The sequence below is a fragment of the Coloeus monedula genome, assembly GCF_965178545.1.
Source record: "Coloeus monedula genome assembly, chromosome: 1".
Lineage (NCBI taxonomy): Eukaryota > Metazoa > Chordata > Aves > Passeriformes > Corvidae > Coloeus > Coloeus monedula.
The window spans coordinates 63,765,624-63,784,571 of NC_138781.1; the positions used below are offsets into that span (position 1 = coordinate 63,765,624).

Sequence of the window (18,948 nt, forward strand, 5' to 3'; positions counted from 1 at the left end):
TACTTGTGCTCAGTAGACTTCTGAAGTACTTTTTTCATTAATAGGGTAAAGAAAAGAGTTAAAGATTCTTATTTTCTGTAGCCAAGTGTTCTGTACTCCAAATGGACACCATTCTCAGGCCAACAAAATACAGTAATTTTATAATACAAGGTAAAGACACAAAAACTTGAAGAATGATACAGTTACAGAAGACAAATTTTCTATGTACTCCATTCAACAACCAGCAAAGGTTACTGTAATACAAAGGTGTTTCTTCACCGAGTGCTGCTTTTCCAGTATGGAAGCTGTGAATTTCTCCTCTCAGTGTCTTGAAAGAAGTCATGAGGGTGACTTTAAGAGGAAGACATCAAGATTTGTAAGCAACAGTACATGTAAATATCATTTCTGGTCAATAGGCAAGAAAAATTTACCTTGTTAGGTTATGTCATTGCTTTCCCTTATATAAAAGCAGGGGAAAGGGAAATTACCTTAAACAAAGGATTTGATTCTATTATTTTTATAGAAGGCAACTACTTTTTATTAATGATTTCACTAATGGGGGATTTGTGAAACTCAGCTTCAATAAAGACTTATTTTCATACTAATATATTGAGCTGCTGATTCACTGAAGTCAAATAGTTCTACTGATACCTTCAATGGAAACAGTATTCTACATCTAAAATTACATCTCTTTTAGGATGCAATAAGGGCAAATGACCTTAGTTATTTTCTTACTCAAGACAAAAAACACATTTGGGTGGGGATTTTAACAGTTCTAGATTAAAAAAAAACTACATGAAAGGCTTGAATCTAAAGTAAAAAAATTATTCTTATATAACAGTAGATGAGATTTTTCTTAAAAAACTGATATGTATTTAATTATCTCATACTTGAAAATAATAATTGAGAAGAATGCATTTCATCCTTCTACACTGCAAGTCAGAAAATGACTTTGTGATGGTACAATAATGAAAACGTTCTCTTTTGCATTTCACAATTTAAAAATCACCACAGTTATCAATAACATAGAAAAATCTCCTCTATTAGGTCAAGGGCAACATTTGTTCACCTTACTTAAAGATCATTAAAATACATTCTTAATCATAACATGTAGTTCATTGCAAATAAAATTGCCTTTGGTTCAATAAAACTAATTAAATGTAAATGGTATTGTTTACTGCTGTATGGATCTTCTGATATAAATCAGCAAGTCACCATTTATTTAAAATTACAGTGACCTCACTGCTGTTAATAAATATAGCTGATCACACAAGCTAAAGAAAAATGCCTCAGAACTCATGTATTGCCAGAACTGTCCCACCTAGTACGATGAAACTGCAAGAAACCTAATCTAGGTGTTACCATATTTGCTGCACAGCCATCATTAAGTGACTTGCTGAAATTTTAATCCTCTGATCACATTAAGTGCTTTAGAAAGACAATGAAATCTGTACCGATTGTCTTGGTGGTGTCATCCGTTCTTTAAGAAAAGCTCTGAAAGTCTGCAGATTTGTTTTGGGTGTCACAGTGGCTAGGATTACAGTGCTGCTCTGTTGACACGGCTGACAGATCATGCCAACACAAGATACTCACTCTCCTACCTGAAAGGAGGTTGTAGCAAGGTGGGGGTCAGTCTCTTCCCCCAGGTAACAAGTGACAGGAGCAGAGGAAATGGCCCCAAGTTGTTCCAGGGGAGGTTTAGATTAGATCTTAGAAAAAAATTTCTTCACAGAAAGTGTGGTCAGGCTGTGTGTTCAAAAGTGTTCAAAAGGCATGTAGATGTGGCACTTGGGGACACAGTTTAGTGGTGAACACAGTGGGGCTGTTCACTGGATTCAACAATCTTAGAGGTCTTTTCCAACCTTAATGACTATGTTTCTACACCTAAAGAAATCAAAATGAGGGACAATTACAGAGAGTATTTTCTATCCAACACAACAGCTAACTGTTCATAGTCTATTTTATGTTCAATTTGCATAAATTATATTTTTTAATTATTAAAAATATATTTCAATATGGAAGTATGAACTGTGAGTCTCAGCTTTGAAAGTGCATCACACACTCGTGGAGAAGCCACTGTAGAGAAGCCACTGTGGCAGGCACGTGTGATGAGTCTCTGGAATACCGTGATCTACCCGGCAACACCCCGAAACGTCAGCCCAGGGGCAGAGAGAGCAGAGCCGCAGGGACTGTGCCCCGCTGCCCCGGTTGGCACGGGTTCTGCCGGGGAGAAGCAGCCGGGTGCTGGCTCATCACATGCCCACAGGGATTTAACCTTGGGAGCTGGGCATTGTGTGGCCGTCCCCAACTCCCGCAGCGAGGTGGGAGGACCGGGTCCCGGCGCGGAGGCGGCGAGCGGCAGGGGCGGCCCGGGCCCCGCGGCCCTCACGGCCGGGTTAGGAGCGGGCGCGGCGGCAGCGCCGAGCGCCCCACGGCTGCTCCGGGCACGCAGCGGCACCCGGGCCGCACTGCCGGACGCTGCAGCTGGGCGGGTCGCTGCACGATCCGCCTGGCATGCTGTACAGGAAAGGAACCCAACCGTGTAACTATAAAGACATAATTCTGGACACTGCATTTTGACTTCTTGTAGGGCCCACATAAAAATATAGCTTATTGACCCTATTATAAAGCACAAAAATTATGCTTACAGTAAAATAATTTCATAATGCTATTTTTTGTTAGTTTGATATTCATAGCTTGCTTAGACCTCCATACCAATCTCTGAAGTTGTCTATCCACAGAGTTTCTTTACATGACTGATATTCCTGCATATCACTGTCATTTGAGTAAAGGTAAAAGTGTCTTTGCAGAAATCTAAGAATTACCAATGTGCTTTTCCACAGGAGTGGAAATAGTATTCTGCGATAGGCACTGAGCATTGTTTTCTGTGACAAATATGAGAACCCTTTAAAAACCATTTACATTTGGGTGCATTAGGCTACCATTCCACCAATGTAAGTCACAGACAGATGGGGCTTAGGAGCGAAGTAGATGTATAACATGAGCACTGCAAACAGTCTAAGGCTTGCTGGGAGCAGCCATTTAAAATGAGCTCAATAAAGAACCACTAAGTGTAAGTGGTTTGACCAAACCCCATAGTACAGAAGTTTCGAAGTATTTTAGTTTAGTTGGCAGGAAGTATTACACCCAGCATCAGTTACTTCAGGATGAAATGTCAGCTTAATGCAAACAAAGCCTTGTCTAGCAAGGGTAAGCACCAATAACTGAGTGGTGTGAGAAAGGGCAGAGGCACATCAACTGCTTGGTGGCTTTCATATGCTGCTGGTAGCCAGGAAACATGTGTTAAGTGGAAGCAGCTCCTGATTAACCGCACTTATGATACAACTCAGGTTATCACCTACAGCTCAAGAGGGAGAGTATAAAGATCTTGCAAGAAGCCCAAATCAGTTAGAGTGAGGTTAACAGCTCTAAGTGGAAACAACGAAGGAAGAAATGGTTATTATATTGTAGAGTTGACTCCTCTATATTGTTTCTAAGATGCACAAATAATTTCCTGGTGATATCTTGCCTTCACTCCCCTTCACACCCAAAACAACCACCATCTGAAGCGAACCTTCATGTCTGCAAGATGACAAGGCTGCATGTCCCACCACTCAAATACAGACATCCCAACTTCAACCACTTCTGATTTACCAGTCTAAAAAAGTACAATCATTTAGTTCTCCAAATCATACTGCACAGATTTAACCATAATTTTGTATTATCTCCATAGACGCTTAATGCTTTGTCAAGTCTATTGATAATTGTTTAAAAAAAAATAAAAATCAAAAAACATAATATAAAAATTACAGTACAAAACCTTCATGCTCCACCTAACATGAAAGCTAGAAAGCTAATTCCATACTTTCTTCCTAACAAGAAGGGAAAAACTTCAAACATGGAGTTGGATTTTTTAGGAAAAAAAAAGTTAATGAAAAAGGTTTTTTCTTTTCCAAAGGATAGGGCAGAGAAGCCTCTGCATTGTAACTTTTTCCAGATTTCATCAGCCTCAGTACACCAAACTGTCTAATCTCAAAACATCAGAATTATAACCAGCAAATAAAACTCTGAGGCAGTGCTTTGCACAGTACTTGCAACTGTGGTCAGTGATGTTTTCAAAAAAAAGACAAACAAAACATAACAGCAAAATTGAACATGTGTAACCGTTGGAAAAGTACTACTAAATTAAAAATAAATAAATAAAAGCAAGATAGAAAGTTGACTGTATTTTAGTCAAACACATTGCATCTGTCTCGAATTTGGATATGATTTTCTTTTAATGAGAGAACATGAGAAGGCCATGATTAAATGTTAAGAACTACAAGAAAAGCCTTATTACAAATACCAAACTGCAGGTTACAGAATATTTGTTGAAGTCTGTTCTTGGACCAGAACTCATGACCTGAAGCCTAACTTGGCATCTCTGTTTGGCATGACCAACCTTTAGTTCCAAGCCTTGTTCTCAATCCTCTGAAGTGCAATGTAACTACTTTTTCCTTCTCCTGTCACTTGTGAAGCCAATAGTCAGAGAATATGAACACAGGAAAAAACCTCTCCTTTTTGCTAATATGAGTGTGGCAGCAACTCAACTTCTGGAAGTGTAACTGCAGAAGGCCTGCTAAGATCTGGCACATAATCTAATACTTTTCCTATTGAGATGCAATATAAACAGTCCACTCAAGGTATATTTGCCTTTAATAAAACACCTAAAAGATTTAGTGTCAAAACACCAGAAATTCTGTAGAGGTAAATTTCCACAAGCTTGTCAATTGAATATGTTGTCAAAGGAGATCTCCGAATACCAAGCCAACTTGCCAGTGTTGTGTAACAGCAAGCTTTCCCAGTGCAAGGGAAATAATTCAGCTTCTTGCAAAGGAGACTTTTATACAATTTTACATTTGCTTTTGTAGGTATGTGTCTATTTTGGATGTGTATATATACATGCACACACACCTGTGTCCCTTTTCATGATTTTAGATTTACTTGTGACGCAACACATATATGCACTCAAAAGATACCCACATTCAGGCCACTCTTAGAGAGCCCTGCTTGCAAGAACCTGCACATTGCTCCTAGTCAGACCAGAAAGAATGCTGACAACAAAAAGCACTTCACCTTCCAGGAGCAGACTATTGTTTCCCAAGCTCACAAGTAAGTGATTAAAGCAATGGTTCCTGAGACAAGAATAGTTTGCACTTGCAGTCTAACACTTGGTTGAAAACACTGTAACTGTGATTTGCTTCTAGAGAGTGTGAATCTCAGTGTGGACAACACCGAGAACCACTAAGTTAAAAGATAAAAATCCAATTCTGACTCAGTTTCTTTTCAGTTGGAAAACCTGGAATATTTGTGTAACCAACTTCTTGTTCAGCATCCAGTGGAATATCTGTTGTCTTATTTATTGTAAAAACTAAGGTGCCGGTAACAGGTATTTTTCAATACTTATGTAACTGTAACAATCTTTTAGATAACAGATAAATATATGCACATATAGAAGACAACTTAAAAGCAAAGAGAATGCTTACCCCCAAAGCTGGCAATCTTTGTGTGCAACTGACAGCAACCTTCAGTTTCCAGTCTGTTTCTCCATCCAGCTGGTCAGTTCGAATGAAACATGAACCTTGAAGTTACAAAGAGACATCAAATTATTATTTTAATTTCAAAAATTCAGTTTGGGTTAAAACATTTAGAAGCGTGAAAACAACACAATTTACAACCATTTTTAAATAATGTGCAACGTATAAAAGGTTTTGTATTTTGGAGTGTTTGTGTGCTTTCTTCCAGGAATGGTTTAGCTATCACACAATTTACTAGTTTTTCCAATAAAATTAACAATATGTCTGTTTATGAATGGAGGTAGCTTCTATTTTACAGGTTTCTTCAGAGTTTCTAAACAGGATTTCAAATGCTATTATCATGAGATACAACTCCAACTGGAGTTGAAATAGGTTTAGTTTTATTTCTTCATGCAATTCTGTCACTTGTACAATTCCAACACAACAGAATAATTAACTGATGCCTGTGATTTTTTTTCTCCTTGCTGGTATGACATCACAAACTTTCATTGCTTATTGTCTCCTGGCTTCTCTGAAAAAAAAATTTAAATAAGTCCTTAACATGGACAGCATTCAAAACAACGTGGATCTGAATGTACTATACTTAAAATAAGTAATTTTGAATCATCTGCAACAATCAGTGATCCAAGACTAAAGAAACCTGTCGACACATGCAAACTACTTAAGATATGAGGGAAGCTCAAGATACAGACTGACATACACTGAAGAGAATCAGTGTGCTGTACAGACAGAAGACCAGTACTGAAGGAACAGAAAACAGAGACCACTGCAGAACCTCCCCTCACCCCCATAACTAGTTTGATACTGTCAAGTCTGTAGTGTTACAAACATTATTAATTCAAGATGCAAAAAGGACCTCACAGAAGCATTGCAAATCTATTAAAAAATACAAAATTAACTACCATTCCTTTTAAAAAGGTGGTAAAATCTTAGCAACACTCTTCACAATTGCTACACTAGAGAAGCCTTAAATATTTCTGAAGTAGTATTTACAATTTCCTTTATACTACAGCTAAACAACAGTATACACTATTGTTACTGGGTGCTATGGGTGTGAAAAGAATAGATTTTACAAGTTATTCATAAATTTCAACAGACATGTATATAAACACACCCGTATTTCCTTCTGTATTTCAACCAATCCAATAAAAACTAAGGAAGTAATTTTACCCCTAGAAGTGATGTGGTAGCAATTAAGTGGAAGGAAACACTGCAAAGGAGTTTATCCAGGTTTGAGTCTTATGACAGACAAGAAGAGAGTCTGCTAGAATGTGTCAAGGCAGTATGTCAAGAAAGGGTACCTACCAGTGAACATAAATTAAGAGGGAGATTATTCTATAGGACACGTGGACCCTGGTGTAAGTAAAGTCTAACAGAACATAATGGTTTATCCATCAAAGCCTGCAAATTAAGCAGTTTCATGAGCTGACCATCTGAAAGGACATGCATGAGAGAGAAGTCACCTGAAATTGTATCTGACTAAAAGGTAGCGTTTTTGCACAACAGACTCGAAAGGATCTTAGATGTAACATGTAATCTTAATATAAATATAGCTGTTACATGAAAGCTTCTTTCATGTAACAGCTATATTTATATTAAGTGCATTGTAAATAAACAAACCTTTAAATGTTAATATAAACAGCTCTCAGAAAACATTATCACAACTAAATTTCACCCAAAGCTCAGAGATGCAAGCTACAAAGCTGTGTCTGAAGTTCTTGAAAAGCTGGTTTTAAATTCTTAACAGAATTCTTTATGGATTTTCTTCTAGAAATAAAATACTATGAAGCAGTTTTTGAAGAGTCAGTGACATCCACTGCATTATAATGAAGTGTGAAGGACCTAGGAACACCTAGAAATATCATGATATCACTGCACTTCCTGTCCATGGCATAGATGAGCCTACCTCCATCATACTTTTCTTGTACAAGACATTTCATGGTTCTCTTTACCCTTGCTGTCAATGGTTGCTCTCTTGCATCAATTTCATTTAGAATTATACTATAGATCAATGCAGTTCAAGACCAGTGTGGCTGCTGTGAATGGTTGACTGCACATATATTCATTTAATAGAGCTCACACTATGACATGTATTGGCCAGCTGCATTTCCTCTTCACTTCAGCAGTTAATTTCATCAATAACTTATCTCATAGCCTGTTTCCCTTTTATCCAGAAAAAGGGACTGCTTTCTGCCAAGTCAGCTTTCAATAGTGATCACAAAAGCAAAACCGAAACAATACAATCCTTTTCTCTACCTCAAATATTGCAGTAGATTTGACTAAGTAATTTTACTTATTCTCTAAAGTAACTTGGCTTAACTAAGCTATAAACATGGAAGATTAAATATGTAATTAGAAAGTATAAAAACAACTCTTCACCCCTACCAAAAACCTTGAATTTTTGTAAAACTAAATATTCCCCACTGTGTATTCTGTGGAAGCCACATGTAGCTTAACTTTGAGAAGTATTTGAGTCAGCAGTACACAAAACTTCTAAAATTTAGAGTCTTTTGAAAAAAATAAGTATTCTCATTTTTTCATTTTAAAATGCTTGGAAGCATTGCACCCTCCTCCCCCAGTCACAAAATTAAAACCAAAAAACCCCCACAAAAAAGTTGTAAAAATCATGTTACATACTTCAGCAGAATGCTTTAGGCCAGTGTTAAAAACCTCTTAACATTTCTAACCTGAATATGACTTGCCAGAAAAAAAAAGAAATCTCCAAATGATCTATACCTGTCAGGAGTTGCATTCCTTCTGAATACAGAAATAACTCTTGAACCTGACAATTATTTTACAGCACACACAGAATGAAATTTTTTAACGTTTGTGCTCCTTTAAGGACACACCATTAAGCATTTTAAGTATTTACCAATCAAAAGTAGCTGTTTACAAAAAGAAAAAACTAAAAAAGAAAAAGAAAAATTTAATTACACACTGGACATGAGAAATTTTCATAAGGCTATGTATAAAAAAGAATGCACAAAATTAAAACTTTTACTTTATACAGTGAGGGACTCATGCTCATTTCCCATAACTATACAGTTGTTCAAAATTAGTAGACAAAGTTGTACATTGTGAACATCCGACTTATTTCCATCATTCAAGTGAAAATTTTGCAATTATCTGAATTAGAATTTAAGGTTGATTCAAGGAAATTCCACTGGGCCTAAATAGCTTAATCATTAATCAAAAGTGGTGCAAACTTCATAAGCACATTTAAACTACTTTACAGGTATGTAATATTTATTTAGCCTAATCAGCTGAAGACAGTCAGAAATCACTGTAGAGCAAGTGCATGCAAGGTGCTGCCCAAGTAGCAATTAAACTGATTTTTGAAACCATTTCAGTTGAAACTTTCAAACTTGAATGCTTAGGAAAGTCCTGGGACTACAATTCTGGTTTGCTGGTTTAGCAAGAGCTCAGTTATTTGAGTTCTGTCCAGAATTTACCCTAAAGTTGCTTTTCCATGGAAAACCCGCCCCTCAATACAACAGATGAAAATAATTTTAAGAACTTGAAATAACTATGTAACTTCACATTATAAGGATACATTGATAATAATTAACAGACTTCCTACTTATGTTTGAGATATTATGGATAAAAATATCTTTCGTTACAGCTATTTTATGTGCTAGTAGAATGCTGAAGAAAAACAATGTTTATTTCAGTAGATTTTATGGTGTTTTGAAGTAGAAATAAAAAAGTTCATCTATGATGGCACTAATTTAGGGCCATGATATGCCTGGCCTAGCTTTGTCAAACAAAGGTACCGTTAATACCAAGTAAGCAGGAAGAATTCGCCTTCCTCAGTGTGTGCTGGACTTAAGGCTTCAGTCAGAACATACCTGAAGGACGTGTACGCATCAAATGCTTCTGGGAATGGTGTACATGTGCACATGCATCAGTGACCTACCTGCCTCTAGGAATCCTGAAGAAAAGGGCCCTAAACAAAAATTCTCAAACTAAATACAGATCATCCTTCGAGAAAGCTGGTTTTATTTTCACCTTAAAAAAAGTGCAGGAGAGAGAAAAAAAAAGGGAAAAAATTCTTCACCAAACCAGAAAGGGAAGCTTCTTAATCAAGTAAAACACAATTACATCATAAGCTTTCTCTTAGTTAATACTATGCACCATCATCAGATAACCTAATCTACATTTTGTTTTACTACTGACCTTGCTAATCATATTTTATGTATTAATTTATTTATATGTGGATGTCTTTAAATTCTTGAAATTATAGTAATGTATATGAACTTGTGTTACTATCAAGCACGAAAATTTTATTTTTACATACATACTCCAGACTATTAAATACAGTTTATAAAATAGGCTTCTGAAAACAAGCTATTACTTGGGATGTTACATATTTTCTTAAATGTATTCTAGCTTCTGGGCTTTATTAAGAAAGTCACTCAGAAAAGAAAATTTGGTGTGTATTAATTAAATTATTTGTTCCTATTTTATTTGATTTGGAAATGTTGTTGTTTCTGTTAAGCAGAAAGATGGATAATTTCTCCTTAAAACAATTAGCTTAATATTCAGTCTGTTTAACAAGTAGTTTTTATAGAAAGTGTATTTAACACAGGAAATCCAAAATAGAAGTATTGACAGACTAAGAGCAATTACTTCACAAAAGTAAAATAATTTATTCAACATAAAATTGCATCACCCGATTTTAATGGAAAGCTGTAATGAAAAAAAAATCATGTCATCTTAATTACATTGGGATTTAATATTTGAAATACATGTAGAAAGGAAATCTCAACTGCCCTGGAGAAGTTGATTTCGTTTGCTGCAGAATCAAAACTGTGTTATTTGTAGCATCTCCTTTGTTACATTACATACATTCCTGCATATCATAGACATTTTTCTTTCAGAGATGCTTTAGGCAAAGACTGTTCTGCTGTATACTACTGAACTTTTCTTAGTAGCCTAGTAGTGTCCTTAAATAACCAGGCAGACACAGAACATCCTACCATTTATACAAGTATGACCTAATGTTCTTTGTTAGGCAGTAATACTCTTGAATAATCCTAGACTGCATAATTGAATCCAAATACCTCAAAATGCATGCATCAACTTACAGAAATTCCGTGCAAATCAGACTGAAAATGGCAAGCAAAAAAGTTCAGGTAGAGTAGCATGACGAAAAGAAAAAGCTTTCTCTCTGCTTCCTTCTTGATCATGAAGTCTACTGGCTTTGTTTTTACAAAGAGAAGGTTAGAAAATATGCTAATACTTAAAGCTAAAATATGCTAATACTTGCTTTCCAGGACTGGCCATGTTTCTTGACAAATAGCAACATGAGAAATTAAGATGGTTTTTTTGACATAACAAACTTAACTATCCAACTTGTCCTGTCCTGTGTCCAAACTTAATTTTCATTTCCCAGCTCTTGGCCTGGAAGAAGGGTCTGAGAAAGCAGTTCTAAGTCATGAGGTGAGATACAAGAGGATTCTCAGTTCAGGAAAAAAGCCCCACTAAGGAATAACTCATTCTGACTAGCATTAAAAAGCGACAAAGTAAATGACACATTATAAAAGGAGTTCCACACTGCTATCCTTCACTTTTTCTGCTCTTGCTTTGAGCAATCACTTAGAGCAGATCTTGTCTTTGACTATGCCTTTTTAATCAGCATTTTACAAGTGAAATTATTTTTTTAAATATTTCCATTTTTAGATTTCACAAGTACATTCAAATCCCTTCCACAGTCTTACCGCTCAACCCACACGTGGTATTTGTTACAAACATCAGTGTACACAGTGAAAAAGTGTGTATAAGAAGTTAATCAACACAGAAGTTCTGAAAACTGTATTTAATGTTCTCTCAGAAAAAATTAAAATTAATAGATTTCTGCTTGCAAATTTTTTGCCAATTATCGGCAAGCTTAAAAAGTCGACTTGCCAATAAGGACCAAAGTAAACTTACAGGTATAATTCAAATATGCCATAGCACACATTTTAATGTTATACTGCAATGAAGATGCATCAGAGGGAAGCAACTATAATTTAGTTGTATATAGAAGATGTACAGGAATATGCATATTTTACAAGCATATTAAAGACCAGGCACCCCAGTCTTGAAAAGGTATTGTTCTTCCTGCATAAATGCAGGGTTGAATTCCACACTCCATTACAGATATTGTCAAAAACCAATCCTAGAATGTATGCACTTAAACCAGTAAAAAAAAAAACCCATGAAAGTAAATTACATTTACTTTCTATAATATGTAACTGATAAGAATTCCTGTCAGTTATTCTTAAACAGAGATAATGCTAAACCATCACTGCATGTCTGGGTTCTTCTCTGTCAAATCTAAATAAATAAAATTATGTCTGCCTTCTCTCTCAAGAGCTGCATCCAATGAATTTTTTACAAATGAGAACAACAGCTAAAACTAATGCCTTTCAAGCCTCAGCAAAACTGAATTATTAAATCTGTCTACCTATATCCTATTACAGACTACTTATGAATACTTGATTTTATTTTGTATAATTGACAACGGTTACCAGGAAAGGAAGGTTTTAACGGCAATCAAATTAAGATCAACTGGTGTAAGTGACAGAGTGAAGAGCTTGTGTCAAGTGTTGATGAATTAATTGATGGGTCAGTGGGAAACAGGGCATGTGGAACTGCGGTGTCATAAACAGCTTTATATTTTCTGGCAATATTACCAGCCTTTCTGCTTTAAGTGAAAAACATTGAAAGAGATGGGTTACTAGAATGCACCCAGCAAAAGTAAAACTGACTTTGCACACCTAACACCAGATCATTTACAAACAGCTTAATTTTTAAATCATTTATATTACTTAAGTGACTATGTGCATGAAAATTTTAAGCAGATGACAAGGTGAATAGCAGCACCAAGATGACATATTGGAGTACAGAGTGTCATTTACTACTCTAACAAAAAGTTTTCAATTATGATAGCTTCTAAGGGGAAACAAAACCACAAGACACTTGAAACATCCTAAGCATTTAAGCTACATCACCATGCCAGAGGATGCACATTTATAGAAGACTGATTAAATTAGTTTAAAAGCATTAATTTCTCTGAAGACCAGGGAAGAACTGTGTGCACTTGAGATATTTGATCTGAATTAAGAAACCGATGAAGCAATTGATTAATTGGAATTTAAGCCATCGGTCACTGGATCCATCAACAGTTTCATTTACATTCTAAACAATCAGCTGATGGTCTTATAGGATACCATGTATTAATACACAGTCAATATGATACCCTTAAACTCATCACAGTTCCTTATTGACAAGAACTCAGACGTTTTTTAATCCAAGCTTGATCACATTGCATCTTTTTTGAATTGCAGTATTGATTCAGTATGCTTTAAGAATTTTTATCGCTATTAAAACATTATGGAATTCTCAGATATAGCAAACAATGTTTCAAGTTAAAAAAAAATCTACATTCATATTCACATTCTCAAATTTTAGCTTACTGATTTATATTATTTTGAGATATACAGAAGGATACTCGAAAACATTAATCTTTTCCATTTAATAGGATTTGATGCACCACCTTGCTCCATTATTCTTCTGATGCATACTAGCAATCTCTTTTTGCAGAAACCCAGTGATACAGAAAAAAGATGGTGTGCATTATTTACGTCTTCAGAGTAATGACTAAATCAAAAAGTCTGCCATAGACAATGCTTAGAACACTGAAAAAATTCTCACTTTTCAGATAAAATAAGAATAGTGACTAAACAGCTCCATGATTTGAGAGCTCTGACAGCACAGCAGAACTCACTGTCCCCATCAACCTTCTAATGCATTTAAGTATTTCTAAAGACCAGTAATACAAAAAATACATATACATCTCAAAGAAGAGTGCTTAGAGAAGACTTAAGGAGTATTTCCTCTTTTGATGAAAGCAGAGCTCACAGAGGAGGCTGAGAAAAGCATATGGCCAAATATACCAGAATCCACTGAGAGCATGTTTTGCCTCCAAGATTTTAGCAGCAGCAATAATAATCAACGTGAAGGACATTCCATTAACTAAATCAGGAGAAGCAGGAATAAAAGGCTTGGTATCTCATAAAGCTTAAACACAGAAAAGTGCAAGTCAAAGGAGTTGACAAAACCATCAGGTTACAATAGGCATGTGAAAAACAAGAGGCTAAATTTTTAATTAAAATTTAGCAGGGAAAAGCACATTCTCCTTTACTGTTGGGAACCAGGAAGAAACAACAGACCCAGCTATGAAGATTTAACACTGGACTTCATTAAAGCAAAAAGTAGAGGATTTATAATTTTTCCAATTTCCTTTTACTTGACAGACAGAAGAAGGCTGTGTAAAGCTAAATGGAAACCTTCAATCAGAACTGTAGCTGAAGTTAAATATTTGAGCTAAATTGCATTTAGCTGTGGATAAAAAATGCTGCTAGCAAGGATTTTCTTGCTATTTTCTAAGTCTGTGAGAGACTTTTCTCTCTCACAGAAGACAGTAGCAGAGTTCTATAAACAATGAAACACCTGCAACCTTGAGAAACCTTGTTTATAGTACAGTAGAAAAATATTTTGACAATGGATGTTTTGGGATTTTGGCCAATCACCCCCAAGGGGTGGCTGATCCTTGGTCCAATTAGACTATGAAGAAAAAAGTCTATAAAGGAGTTCGTAAAATAATTAAATAAATCAATCTTGCTGCACAATTCCTGCCTGCTGGATCTTCTCTCCTCCTCCCTACGGCTGCGGGACATGGTGCTACACCCTAGGGAATTTTAATATTTAGCCATCATATATACAAGAGCAGCGACAGCATGGCAACATGGACCACAACAGTTGCATGGAAAACCCAGTCCTCTCAGCTGGGTACTCCTTACAAGACAGGTTGCTCCAAGTTAGGTCTTCTATCACTGGAAAGAGAGCTGCTAGACTGAGGTATTTCAAGTCTATGCAAGTTTCCATTCCAACTCCGGCCAGCCACACATCTCAAGCCCCACATGAAAGTCAGAATCAAATGAACATGTGCAAGCCATCCTTTGCTCATGAATGCATTAAGATAGATTTGAGGATCATTTCTAAATTTTTAGCGAGACAACTCTGAATCTACTTCAAATTGCTCCTCATTATTAGACCTAATAATTAGAACTTTGTAGATTATGCAAAAATTCCTTTTTCACATTAAAGATGAGGCCCACCAAGAGACTTGTTCCAATCATTTCAAAGAATCAAGGTAATACTAACAGCTTTCCCAGTAGAGCCTTCAGGTAAGAGAAGAAAATAAAACCATGCCAAATTCAATAATCTAAAAGAAGAAAAAGGAGACAGTACCTTAAAAAAAACCCCAAACATAATGCATGGTATGACTCTTATGAACAGATACTTTACAGACAACAGATTACAAACTTCTACACAAGGAATTCCTGAACCCTACTTTTGCCAAGAGTGATCTTGTTTTTTTATTTTTGCCTTTGACAACATACCAACCAGTCTATCAGTTCTTGATATACATAGTCATTTGCCTGACTTGCCCTGCCTCTGGGATCTGCTTTGATGATTCTCACCTTCAGTTTCACTACGCTGTTTCCCAAACTGGGGGGATTGTTTGGGATTTTGGGACATTCGAACTGCTATTCCAGCCAAGCCACCAAATCCCCTGGGAATTTCTGGAAAAATGCATTATCACTGGCAAATAGGAACAGGCTAATCTATGCCTAACACAATTACAGATCAATTTTCTCAACTCTTACTAGTCTTTTTTTTTAAATACAGAAAAAAAATTAAAATATTTCTTTGTTAATGCTTATTTAGCTGCAAATCTAATGAAACATGTATTGTACTAATCAGACAAGTATGCACAGAAAATAAAAGTAATTAGGGAATGATATATATTATCATGTCTTCAAATAATATTTTACTGTGTAATTTTACAGTTTTAATAGAGAGAGTATAATACTATTGGGAACCTAATACCTGCTGAGACCTCCTCCTTCCACCACATAACATTCATACTATCTGACTATATTTTAAACAAGTAGCTGATCACATCCAATCACTATTACTCAGTGGCTTAAAGCAGATACCAAAACATTTCAAGCCTGAGTTAAATCAAATGCTAAAACCAGAATAGGAACTGAAGTAGAGAAACAGATTAAAGTAGTTTGGACAGATTGTTGGCAGCTACTCATGCCCTGAAGATAAACTTTTATCTGGCCGTATGTGCAAAACTTAACTCTAGCCATTTATCATTCTCTATAGCAATAGATTTTCAAAGCATTTTAGTTTCCAGACAGGTAAGTTTTAGAACACTTGTTTTCTAAACATAATAGAAAATTCCAGAATGTGTGACAAATGCAACTCCTTCAGCCTTATTATTCTGCAATAGCTGGCTTTATGAAGAAATAAAAAGTGACATCAGCTGCACAACAGAACTCCAAACTGACATTTTCTCCTCTGGTTTGATTTTCAAATATCTGAAGTTCCAGAACAGGCTGGGGCCCAGACAATTAAGTTATTTGTAGAACACTTACTCCTAATTGTCCAGAATAAATAGATAGTAGTAGCATCACCTTTATTATATTTTTCCTTGCAGTGAGTTTGGAGTTTCATTCTTTGACATAAATGTTCTACTAATACTTGCTTTTTAAGATCTACAAAACTAGATCTTTTAAACAAGTAAAACGTATTTGGTGGCATAATGCTCTCTTTTTGTACAGAAATGCTCAAGAACTCATCATTTTCAAAAAAACTTCTTTAATGAGCAGACTTTGTTTTAGATGGTAGACTCTGGAGTATGCCCTTACTGGTTAACTCACAGCTCCTTCTAACAGAAAATCAAGTTGCATGAATGATTACTTAAGCCTGTACTTGCATTGCAGAGTTTATGCCAGTTAAGTGGTTAGCATTTAAAATAAAAATCACATCTGAGAGTTATATTGCTACAGAAATGAACTGCTACAAAGCCTCAAACTAAAAATTATTTTCCTGTTTTATTCCCACATTTTACTTATACCATTGTTGTTAAAGTAATTACAAGTAAGGAATCCTGAAAACTCTTAACTACAAATTTTAATGCAAGTGACATTACTCTTTTTGCTACAATTCTCAAAAGTATAAACATCTTTGAAACTAGTATTTTATGTCTGAGTAAATATACCATTTTTGAACAGTTTCATAAGTGGAATTCAAAACACTGATCTATGCAATGGGAAGAAACATCCAGGGGAACCTTGACCGGCTGGAGAAATGGGCTGATGAGCACGGACCAGAACAATGTAACGCTGGCCTGAAAATTACCGGACGTAGCAACTGTACAACCCGCATTCCCTTGCAAAGAATTAAAGGTTCTCCACAAAAGATTGTGAGATTTTTAAATGATTTTCCATTTCCCTACTGCTTCCATTGCACAGCTGTAGTGGCAGACAGTATTTTGCAATGTCCGCACCAGTAAATTATTATGTATTGAATTTAAGGACAAACAGTAACAAAATTGGTTTATGATAAAAACCTTTGCATGAGAACATGCTTGACAGCAGTTGAACTGACCACCCACTGGGAGCTGCTCTCTTCAGAGTATCACCTCTACAATAAAACCAAACCAAACCAAACCAAACCAAACCAAACAAAACAAAAACCTCTTTTGTCAATTTGATAGCTGTTGAGAAGTCTACAGCAGCTGAGGTATTAAAATAAGTTTGTGACTTTATTTTACCAGACTTCTTACATATGCACTTTTTTTTCACAAACTTCTACAAGTTTGTCAAAAGACGAATATTTTAATGCAGTACTCTCTCTCTGGAAGAAAAAATCCAAACTACTTTTCCAGAAGTAGTGGCTGTTACTCTACATGGAATCAAGTGTCTACCAAAAAGTTTAACAGAAGATATGCGCTAGGTTCAAATACTATGGCCAGGAAAGCTGAGGCAGACCAGTAAAACCACTTCCTGTTCACCCTCTGGAAGTTCAATTTCACCAGAAAAGGCTGAAGAGAAAATCCAGCTCTACTTTTCACACCATCACAAAGCATTATCTCTGACAAAGAGGACCTTGGGAAAAGTAAGAAGGGTTTAACTAAGATTAAGCAATTCGTACCCCCCTAAAAAGCTGCTAAGGAAAGTCAGTATCCTACCAGCACTGTGATTAGTCTGTCATAGGCCTAAGTAGTTAGCAGTGGTACAGAATAGAAACAATTCTTTGCAGTCCTAGTGTCTGTGGAGCACATCACAAGCTCTAAAGCTTTTTACCCCTTGGCTATTCCAGCTGCAGACTTAGGCAATTAGTCTCTTAGCCCTAATTCCATTTACAGTGCTATTCTGCCATGCCATCTTTCTCCCAGTAACTTTTGACTTCTGGCCAATTTCAACCAAGTATGGCAGACCAAAGATCTCAAAGTTAGGATGTTCCTTGAGTTTCTGTGTAACAAGAGAGGATGAAAGAGCCATATGAACAAAAGAAAAGCCAAGCTGCTAGCTCCAACAGTCATCTATTCTAGGACCTAGCAAAAACTGATAGTTAAAATCAACATTTGCTTAGCTCAGAACCAGCCACTGCATATGCCAGCTTTTCACCATGAATAATAAGAATCTGAGGTTATTAGAAGCATGTAAATAAAGAGCTTGTCTGGAAAAAAATTAAGGTTCATTCATTCTTTTTTGAAATTCTGTAGTCACCCTACAAAGTCCATGTTCCTTTCAGAATTTCACATTTGAAAGTAAAAAGAGTACAAATATTGCAGAAACACAGAGTCTTACAAACACATGCACCAGATTCTCAGGAAGGACACATTTCATGCCAGAGCATGTGTTAGCATAGGAATACCTGACCTGGATCAGAAGCCAGTCACTGCACCAAGGCACAGCCAATGTGGAGTGCAAGGATTGTAGCTTAGAGAAGAAAAGAGTTTATCTTTGAAATTTTTCTTGTGTTTTACACACACAGTATCTTTGATACTCCCATAATGAAGTTATTAACACATGCTTCAGCTGGCAGCTTCTGTGGACAATTATAAAGTTATATGATGTTCTCTGGAATGCCCTGTCTAGCCTTTGATTTTTGACTGAGATGGTATATAGACAAGTGAAATGCAAAGAACATGCCAAACAAATTAAAAACTATCCTGAAAGTTTTGTTAAGGGCCACTTAAAATCTAGTTTAATTTCAACAAAGGAGCTTTGTGTTGGTGCAACAGAGATCTTGCCTACATTTGCATAACAGCTTTACACTAAGGTAGTCAGTTGTTTTTGGCATGCTGCCTGCTTATACAGAAAATGAAAATAACCTTTAAACCATCTTTTGCAGCCAGCTCAGCATGAACATTTCCTTTCATTTGGTGGAAGGCTGATAAATGGAACAAATCATCCAAATAGCTTGTCACTTCTGCCATATATAATGGGTAAAACCAAGATTCAGCCATAAATAATCCCCTCCT

At 36.1% G+C, this 18,948-nt stretch overlaps 1 protein-coding gene across 3 annotated transcripts in view; it reads right to left on the bottom strand.

The window, feature by feature from the left end:
• ATP9B (ATPase phospholipid transporting 9B (putative)) overlaps nucleotides 1–18,948 on the bottom strand; it is a 154,474-nt gene that overhangs the window by 84,655 nt on the left and 50,871 nt on the right. For all 3 annotated transcript variants that reach the window (XM_082288844.1, XM_082288843.1, XM_082288842.1), the window contains exon 8: nucleotides 5,505–5,599. In XM_082288844.1, the coding sequence (XP_082144970.1) occupies nucleotides 5,505–5,599 (95 nt within the window). The remainder of the gene's footprint in view (nucleotides 1–5,504; nucleotides 5,600–18,948) is intronic.